Here is a 9,899-nt window from a genome sequence, read left to right as displayed (position 1 = left end):
AGAAGAAAATGAGGCCCAGAGAGGTTCACATGCCCAACCGAGGATTTAAGCCTGTCTCCCAACTTCACACATTCAATACATATTCAAGCACTTGCTGTGTCCGGGGCTAGCACCGGGCCCTGGGAAAACAATGGCTTCATCCTCATGGAACTGACAACCTGTGGAGGAGACAGACATGAAATAGTCACACCGGCGGATGTGAAATTTCAAAGGTGACAAGTTCCACTAAAACTTCCAGTAAGGACACTTGAGCGTATCAAGGAAGGCTTCCCTGAGGAAGTGATGTGAGCTGAAACTTGACAGGTGCCTACTGGGTGAAGATGGGGTTGAGATCCTATGTGGAGGACATGTGCACATGGCATGTGCAGAGGCCTTGTGGGAATGGGCATGATGAGGGAGAGTCTGATGGAAGGCCCAAGTGTCTGGAGGGCAGGAAGTAAGCGGAGGCAAGGTGCAAGATGAAGCTGGAGAGGCTGCAGGGACCAGACCCTGTAGGGCCTTCTAGACTACTTTAGAAGTTCCCAGAGCAATGGAACTTTTGAATGGTTTGAGACTTTGGGAAGTGACAGGTCGGTACTTAGCAACAGGTACTTAGCAACAACCACCCTGGGTGCAATGAGGAGGGTGTCCGAGCAGGTGTGGGGCTGCTGCAGACCAGCAAGAAGGTAATATGGATGAAAAAGAGACGCAGGGCTGAAGAGCTTTTTAGGAAGTAAAAAGAGTTCAACAATAGATTGTGTATAGAGAATAAGGCATCCAGGATGGCTCCTGGGTGCTGATTTGGGTCCCTGGGTGGCTGGTAGAATCATTTGCTGAAAGACACTGTAAACCTGCATTCTTCTATTCCACACTGCCTTGCGCTAAAGATTTGAAGGTGGTCACTATTTGTGCAAAAGCAAATAGGCTTATGAAGAGGTTTGCAACAAAGGGTAGTACTTTTAATGACGGAGGGGCACTGATGGCATTCAGCGAACAAATGGTGTGGAGGTTGCTGAACAGTCCTACAGAGTCCCACGTGTCAAGAATTGTTTCACCCTGAATACCAATAACACCCTTGAGGGGAAACACTGCATAAAATGCCAGATGTGTGTTGTAAGAAATAATGGGGGCAGGGTGGTGCCTGAGTGGCTCGGCCAGTTAGGCTCTTGATTTTGGCTCAGGTCATGACCTCAGAGCTCATGGGATTAAGCCCCAGGTCCGGCTCCGTGTTGACAGTGCAGATCCTGCTTGGGATTCTCCTTCTCTCTCTCAAAATAAATAAAAAACAAAAAAGAAATTATAGGATATTCTAGAGATATTTGGGGAAATTTCCCTGGCCTTTCCTCCCATAATACGATTCTTGGAACCACATGAAGAATGGGTAGGTGCCAATTATACCCATCTCATTTCTGACCTTAACCTTTTCTTTAGTGTGGCAGGGGTAGGAGTGTGTGTGTGTGTGGGGGGGGGGGGGGGGGAGGTGTAGATATCCATTAAGCTTTTCACAAGAATGTGAGTAAAAATGATGGCCTTCATTCAAAACTGTATATACAACATTTCGCACCTGTCCGCCTGCCCGATCCGTCCATCGTGTTGTTGGCTCCTTCTCACCTCTGTCCCATACCCCATCCATCGCTTTCTACCTCCTTAGTGTTTTGCTGCCCTCATAATACAGGTCACTATGAGAAATTAACCTTGTTTCCTAGTAATCTGCCCCCATCGTTAGAAAGTGAATTGCGTGAAAGCAGTGTCTTCGCCCGTCCTGCTCCACGCTGGAGCCCAGCTAGTGGGCTAGTGCCCAGTTCCGCGCCTAAGCTCGAAAAGAGGGAGTTTTCATGCTATTTCAGGGAGTCCATGGACCCTCTACAGTGCGCTCACAGGAACCGAGCAGGAAACCAGCCATTCCAAGCAGCACACTAGTGCACAGCCCGGCACACCCCCTTTGCGGGCGGAGGATGAGGCGGCCTGCGCAGGCCCGCTTCTGGCCCCGCCCACGGCAAACGTCACCGCGGCCGTTACGCCGTTAAAGCGTCTCGGCGCGCGATTTAAAACCAGCTCCAGACAGGGAGAGCGAGATGGGGCCTCCCTGCCCAGGTGAGGTTGAGCGGGTGCGGGGTGCCGCTGGAAGGGGTCGGCGTGAAGCGGTGCTCCGGGCGGGCAGGGTCGGCGGGCGGACTGAGCAGGAGGTGCGGATATTCTCGGCCTAGTTGTTGGTCTTGGGCTCTGCTGGTGGAGAGAGAGGCAGGCGCGGAGAGGAAGAGGCGGGAAGGAAGAGTGGGGGAGGGGTGTGCCCCGCCAATCAGGACACGGCTTCAGTCGGCGTCCGGAGCGCTTGGGCAGATCCCCACTCCTCCTTACGGTCGCTGGGTGTGGGGCGACCTTTCCTGTAGGCTTCTATGCCGTGCGCGGTGTGTCTCCGTTGAAACGGTGGTTTTCCTGGGCCTGCCGTACGCTTCGCACGCGTGCATGTATTTTTGCATTCATTCAGTAAGCGTTGAGCGCTCCCTTTGGGCCAAACTCTCTGTCAGGTGCAGAGATACAGTAAAGAACAAAACAGATAAGATCCCAACCTCTTGGAGCTTGTATTCTAGTTGGGGAGCCAGTTAACAAACGAAAGAATTGCGCATGAGGCTGAGTGCTGTGATTGAGAATAGCAGAGTAAGGGGAGGGGCCCCTTTCATTTGAGGATGCAAGGAAGGTCTTAGAGCAGAGACTGGGGAACGGGTTCTAGGGAGAAGAAGCAGGTGCGATAAAAGGGCAAGGAGGAAAGAGCCTGGCTTCCGCTAGGACTAACAACATTGTGCCTGAACAGTGAGTGAGGCCCTTGAGGTAGGCAGGGCCTTTGCAGGTCTTGGTAAAAGGTTTGGAAATTTAGAGTTACGTTTTGGACGTGGTAAATGACTCATGTGAGAGACTGTTGAACGGGTCAGTAAACATTGGGATAAGAGTTGGACACTCCGGGGAGTGATATGGGCCACTCAGGGAAGTGGCCCGCAGACTCAGGAACAAATTTGGACATCATCATCATATAGATCATAAAACCATGGGAACAGGTGAGAATGCTAGAAAGACCCTGTAAGAAAAGACACTCAGGACCAGCATTTAGAAGCTAGATAGAGAAGGGGGAGCTTGAAAAACCGTCAGAAGAGAGCGGTGACATAGAAACCAGGAGTGTTTCAAGAAGCACTTGAAGGGTTTTCATCTGTTTCACATGCTGCTGAAACTCTACAGAGAGATGAAGCCTGAAAAGTAGCCAGAAGTTGTAGGTGATAGTAACAAGATAGTTTTCATAAAGTGGTGGGGGTGGTAGCCAGACATAGAGGTTTGAAAAACGAATGGGAGGTAAGGAAGTAGATGTAGAAAGTGTCTTTGAGCTCAGTAATCATCTGAACGAGAGAAATCTGAGGAGTATTCCAAGAATTGAAGCGTGCCTCTGATCCCCATCTTGAGTTTCCCTCTTAGGTTCCTCCTTCAGTGCTTCCTATTTCTGTTAAAGTCTTTTGTCTCAAGGTCCAACTCCCCTTCTTCTCTGGAAGTGCCCTCATCCAGATAGTAACAAGTCCTCTTGATTCATTCCCTAAATATGTCTCTTGCCTCCTTCCTTTTCTATTTTTTCTTTCTGTTCCTTTTGTTTGTTTTGACCTCAACTCAGAGTTAATGTCAAACATACTCTTCAGCCTGTGGGAAGCTATCAGGGGAACATGTGAAGTTCTTCTTGTATTTTATTTATTCCCTTTTATCCCTATGCACCACTTTTGAAAAAATTAATGTTTTTTTTTTTTTGAGAGAGAGAGAGAGAGGATGTGAAGGGGCTCCGCACTGACAGCAGAGAGCCCCATGTGGGGCTTGAACTCACGAACAGTTGAGATCATGACCTGAGCTGAAGTCAGACACTTTAACCAACTGGTAGGCTAACCAATTTAGCCTACCCAGGCGCCCCAATTAATGTTTTTATTTTTAAGTTTATTTCTTTTGGGAGAGACAAGAGTGTGAGCCGGGGAAGGGCAGAGAGAGAGGGAGAATCCCAAGCAGTCTCTGTGCTGTCAGCGTAGAGCCTTACTCAGGGCTGTAACTCACGGAACTGTGAGATCATGACCTGAGCTGAAATCAAGAGTGGGACGCTTAACTGACTGAGCCACCTAGCGCGCCCCCCCCCCCGCCACCCTTTGCCACTTATGTTCCCTTCCCCTTACATGGGCAACACTTAGTGTTAATTGTGTATCACTTTTTTTTTTTTTAATTTTTTTTTTTTGAGACAGAGAGAGACAGAGCATGAGCAGGGGAGGGGCAGAGAGAGAGAGAGAGAGGGAGACACAGAATCCAAAGCAGGCTCCAGGCTCCAGGCTCCAGGCTCCGAGCTGGCAGCACAGAGCCCGATGAGGGGCTCAAACCCACGAACCATGAGATCATGACCTGAGCTGAAGTTGGACGCTTAATTGACTGAGTCACCCAGGAGCCCCTATATTCTTTACTTTTCACTGTCTGTCCCTCATGTCTCTCATGTTCTTGTTCCCCTCCTTACTTAGCTTACATTCCCTGGTCAATCACTCTGTTTCATACGCTTCTAACCCCTTCTAGCCTTTTGCCCTCTTCCGGCCTCTGTATACTTTCTTGATAAAATCACAATCCTGATTAATTCCAACTCTGCCTACTCTCCTTGCCCCTGCTCACTTGATGGTCTCAAGGGGACCCTAAAGCTGCCCAGCAGTCATGCTGTATTCCCTTGTTCATCCACTCTCCTTCTTCTAGATGGCTATTCCATACCTTCCTTTCTCTCCTGAAATCTCCAGTACCTCCTCCCTGGCCCTCACCCTTAGCTACTGCGTTTTGGTTTTTATGTGCTTCTTATTTTACTAAGAAAATTAAAACAGTCCAAAAGGAACATCCACAAATGCACCGTTGTGCTTGCTCCCTTACCTGTATCTCTGTCTGTGTTGTCTGGCTTCCTTTCTCTTGCTGTGGTTGGGCTTTCTGTAAGGAAAAGCAATGCTCTTACTTCCTTGAATGCATTGTTCCTTGAATGCATTGTTCAGTGACTTTTACCCTTTATTCTGCATGATCGCTGTGAATAGTGCCCCCCCCCCCCCCCCAAAGATACCTGGAACCTTTGAATATGGTATCCTTATGTGGTAAAACGGACTTTGCTGGGGCACCTGCCTGGCTCAGTTGGAAAAGCATACAACTCTTGAATTTGGGGTTGTGAATTGGAGCCCCATGTTGGTTGTAGAGGCTACTAAATAAATAAATATATATATATATATATATATATATACACACACACACACACACACACACACACACACACTCTAATACAAGATTATAATTTGAAAAGGACTTTGCAGATATGATTAGGTTAGGGGTCTTGAGATGGGGAGATTATCCCAGATAATCTGGATGGGCCCAGTGCAATCTCAGTGGTCCTCATAAGAGGGATGCAGGAGGTTCACAGTCAGAAGGCAATGTGATGACAGAAACAAGAGGTTGGAGTGATGGGACGAATGTAGGCAGCCTCTAAAAGTTGAAGAAGACAGGGAAGGAGATTCTTCCCTGAAGCCTCCAGAAAGAACACGGCCCTGCTAACACCTTGATTTTAGACTCTGACTCCAGGACCGCAAGAGAATACGTTTGTGTTGGTTTAAATCACTAAGTTTGTAGTAATTTGTTAATAGCAGCAATAGGAAACTAATACAATTTCTTTGCTTCATTCTCTCTACTAAGCTGGAGTTTTCCCATCTTAAAATTAATTTCTCAACCTCACTTCCCTTTCAACTGCTTCCCTCCCATTTTAGTCCTTCCTTATTACCACGTAAGTCCTTGAAAACCTTGTCTCCATTTACTGTCTCCCAGTGTCTCTTCTCCTATCTTCCCTGGAATCTATGCCTGTTTGACTTTCTCCTCCCGCTGCTACCCTAGGAAAACGGCTATTGTCGAGGTCACCAATAAACCTCCAGGTGGTTAAATCCACTGACTGATTCTCAGCCCTTCTCGAATTTGACCTCCTTTCAGACCTCACTAATTTGTCAAGGAAGCATCAGAAGGCCGTCACGCCAAGAAAAACGTAAACTATAGAGGTTCTAGCCACGGAATATTCGAGTTGGAAAAGGTCTTGGTGGCAAATGTGCAGTGAACTTCCACCCCAGGAGAGGCCCCAAGCCCACTTTAGAATAGGAAATGTTCCGTGGAAGGTTTGTTGAGCAAGTGTTTGGCTCCATCACCGTCAGCCACAGTGAATACCTTTTTCTTCAGAAATCCGTGGACACCCCCACAGTACCTCCTCACCTTCAGAACGGGTGTTCTCGATGCCCCTGCCTCGGAAGGCCCCTCTCAATACTCCTGGCACCCCCGTCCTTGAAGACTTTCCTCAGAATGACGACGAAAAGGAGCGACTGCAGCGGAGGCGCTCCCGAGTCCTGGACCTGCAGTTCAGCGCAGACTCGCCTCATTTGCTAGCCTCCCCATCGAGCAGGTGAGTGCATTCGGGGCTGCCTCCATTGGGTGGCTGTCCTGACGCGGGTCACGTGGGTCTGGCATCTCCACGATACCATGTGGGATTCTGGATCCAGATTTTGAAAGGTTAGGGTATCATGGATCCTTGCCAGAGTTTGTTGTTTTTGTTTTTCGTGTAGGAATATTGACGTTTCAGCCACGATTCCTAAATTTACAAATACACAGATTACAGAACATTACTCCACCTGTATCAAACTATCCACTGAAAATGTGAGTATCTGGGGCGCCTGGGTGGCTTAGTTGGTCGAGTGTCCGGCTCTTGGTTTCGGCTCAGGTCATGATCTTGCTGGTTCATGAGTTCGAGCCCCAAGTCAGACTCTGCTCTGGCAGCACGGAGCCTGCTTGGGATTCTCTCTCTCTCTCTCTCTCTCTCTCTGCCCCTCCCCCCGCTTGTGCTGTCTCTTTCTCAAAATAAATTTTTAAAAAATTATTAAAAAAAAAGAAAAATGTGAGTATCTGCTGGGTTATCAGTGAAGATACTGCAACTTGATCACAAGGGAAATCTATCCTTGATTCTGTGGAGAACGTGCAATTGATGATAATTATGTGCTTTCATTGTCCAGCGACTCTTCTTAATGCTAATATTTTTCTGCATGCTTTTACTGCTTCTTACGGGCCTTCGATGCTCTTTTTGATAAGGTTGCCTGCCACCTGCAGTGTATCTAGAGAGGCAGCATTGCTTAGGGGTTAATAGTGTGAGTTCTAGAGCTAGCCTCTGTTGGAATCCAGCCCCTGCCATTCACGAGCTGTATAGTATCGGCAAGTCGCCTAAGCACTCTGCTGCATTGTCCGCTGTAAAATGAGAATGTGACTAGTACCTGCCTCCTAGAGTTGTTCTGAGGGTGACCGAGTCCCTTTGTGTGCAGTGCTTAGAACAGGGTCTGCGTACAGTGAAAACTCAGGAAGTGTGCTGTCACCCTCTGGGCCTTGAGAATGGGGAGATACGTGTATGGATTTAGCCCTGTCATCAAGTGTTTGTGGGAATTGATACCTGTGGTGAGATGTGGGCTGTTACTTTGTAAAAGCGTAGCTTCCTCTATTAGGGTAGCATTATTTACATGAGCCTAGGCTATAAATAACAAACCTTTCTACGTTTTTCTGTTTTCAGAAAATTACTACCAAGAATGCTTTTGGTTTGCACTTGATTGATTTCATGTCAGAGATTCTTAAACAGAAAGACACCGAACCGACCAACTTTAAAGTAAGAAGGATGTTCACCTTCTCTTGGATGTGAATTAATGATGATTATTTCTGATATTTAGCACAACCCTGTACTTGAATTCTGCAAATACATGAGAACCTTCCTTGTATAAGACATTTTATTAGCTTCTTTACTTTCTTTCCTAAACTGATGAACTAGAGATCTCTTTGTGTTATATTTTGTTTATTCCCTGTCAGTCTTAGGGGAATCTTTGTCATTTTTTTCTTAAGAGCAAGTAAATATTTTACAAAGCTTGCTGTGTTTTTGCTTGTTCGGCAGTTCCTTTTTATGCCTCCAGTGAGTATAGCTCTGCTTGTTTGACTAGGTGGCCGCTGGCACTCTGGATGCCAGCACCAAGATCTACGCTGTGCGGGTGGACGCTGTCCATGCCGATGTATACAGAGTCCTCGGGGGGCTGGGCAAAGATGCGCCATCTCCAGAGGTAGAGAACCATGATGCAGGTATGTGGGTTCAGATCTGGATTTAAGGGGCTGGCTTAAGGGTGTAGCAGGTAGTGATTTGAGTAATATGTTGGAATGAAGTCGTAGGAAATCAATAATCTCATTCGACTGAAGACATGAACATTTTCAGAATTGTATATGAGAAGATCCTTAAGCCCTAGAGTTGTTTTTCTTCAAAAAAGAGAAGAACCTTACTAAAACTTTTGGCTTTTATTTAGGCAAGATTGAGTAAACATCACCAAGTGGGGGAGCTTCTGATTTGGGGGGGCTTTAGAAATTGGCTTGTATTAGAAGCCAAATACTTAAGGTTTCTCCCGAAGCTGTGGATTAGTTTTTGAGAGAGAGGCAGAGCATGAGCAGGGGAGGGGTAGAGAGAGAGAGAGAGGGAGAGAGAATTCGAAGCGGGCTCCAGGCTCTGAGCTGTCAGCATGGAGCCTGACATGGGACTCAAACTCACGAGCCACGAGATCATGACCTGAGCCCAAGTCAGACGCTTAACTGACTGAACCACCCAGGCGTCCCTGAAGCTGCGGATTAGATGAGCCTTTTGCTTTGAGAGAATGGCACATTCCAATTATGATTGCTCTTTAGAGGTTTGAAGAACATGAGTTAATTAGTTTAGTTACGTGCTCCAGAGCAATCCTTGCAGTAACTAGTCTTATTTCTTCTTTCAGATGGAAGTGCTACTGAGACAGGAACAACCAAAAAGGCTCAAAAGCCAAAGAAGAAGCACTCCTACAAAACCATCGAACAGAATATAAGCAACCTCAATGTCTCTGAAGCAGATCGGAAGTGTGAGGTGAGGAACTGTGTGCAGTGTGGTCTCTGACTAATTCGGAGCCTCAGTGGCTGAAACTCGGCAGAGCCAAGCCTGCCCGGTATACGTTTGCTTAGGCCTCAAGGGAGTAAAATATATAATTGGCATCTGCATTATCATCCCTTAGCTTTATAGTGAAGACTGACAGGTATAAGTCCCTGCTTTCCCCACAATATTTCAGAATGATTGAGTCGAAAGAGATGGCAAATTACCAAGGACTCTAATCGATCATACCATTAATTTTCTTTCCTAGTACATGCAGCAAAGATAATGATGGCTAACTTTTACTGTGCATTTACTGGGCACCCTATCCTGCCCAAAGCCTGTGAGCTGAGCTGTGTTACCTCGCTTGAGGTACAGGGCGTTAAGTAACTTGCCCAAAATGATACAGCTAGTAAGCAAGCTGGGATTTGAAACTAAGTGGCCTCGCTCCAGAGTCCTTGCTGTAAACAGCCTTACGATCTGGCAAATCCTAAGGAATCTGCTTAAAGGCAGCCAGAGGCTTCATTTATCTTTAGCATAGTTAATTTAAAGCAAAGGTGTTGGTACAAGCTTTTTTAAAATTTTGCTATTAAAAACAGTATCTCAGTGAACATTCTTGTACATATTTGTGCTCTTCTGAGGATGTATCTGTAAGAAAATTCTGAGTCATAGAATTTCCATTGGGTCGTACCAATCTACTATGCCACCAACAGTGGACTAGATTACATTCTCCTACCTCCATGACATTTGTAAATGGCAGTTAAGGTCAAGAGACTGGAATTGATCACCAGAATGAGCATATGTAGAAAAAGGACTGAGCCCTGGGATACCCCAATCTTAAGAATTCAAAGAGCCAAAGAAGAAACATTCAGTAGGTAGGAGGAAGACCAGGAGGGTGTGGCACCCAAATGAGAAAGTGTCAGGGAGGAGGGAGTGATCAGCTCTACCAAAG

General features: G+C 46.8%; 1 protein-coding gene and 1 long non-coding RNA gene across 4 annotated transcripts in view; one reads left to right on the top strand and one right to left on the bottom strand.

Annotated features, from left to right (window-relative positions):
- Positions 1 to 24: 24 nt before the first annotated feature.
- Positions 25 to 1,944, bottom strand: LOC122216373. Its single transcript, XR_006200860.1, has 2 exons — positions 1,544 to 1,944; positions 25 to 158 (listed from the first exon to the last, which is right to left on the bottom strand). It is a non-coding gene; the product is annotated as an uncharacterized LOC122216373 (long non-coding RNA).
- Positions 1,945 to 1,997: 53 nt separating this feature from the next.
- The window catches only part of NCAPH (non-SMC condensin I complex subunit H), a 33,433-nt gene continuing 25,531 nt past the window's right edge, over positions 1,998 to 9,899 (top strand). For all 3 annotated transcript variants that reach the window (XM_042933121.1, XM_042933120.1, XM_042933122.1), the window contains exons 1-6: positions 1,998 to 2,073; positions 6,226 to 6,445; positions 6,606 to 6,696; positions 7,595 to 7,687; positions 8,013 to 8,148; positions 8,823 to 8,947. In XM_042933121.1, the coding sequence (XP_042789055.1) occupies positions 2,055 to 2,073; positions 6,226 to 6,445; positions 6,606 to 6,696; positions 7,595 to 7,687; positions 8,013 to 8,148; positions 8,823 to 8,947 (684 nt within the window). In that variant the 5' untranslated portion in view covers positions 1,998 to 2,054. The remainder of the gene's footprint in view (positions 2,074 to 6,225; positions 6,446 to 6,605; positions 6,697 to 7,594; positions 7,688 to 8,012; positions 8,149 to 8,822; positions 8,948 to 9,899) is intronic.

The sequence above is a fragment of the Panthera leo genome, chromosome A3 (genome assembly GCF_018350215.1).
Source record: "Panthera leo isolate Ple1 chromosome A3, P.leo_Ple1_pat1.1, whole genome shotgun sequence".
Classification (NCBI taxonomy): Eukaryota; Metazoa; Chordata; class Mammalia; order Carnivora; family Felidae; genus Panthera; species Panthera leo.
Note: the sequence above shows the minus strand (reverse complement) of the source record. Positions and strands in the feature narration are given on the sequence as shown.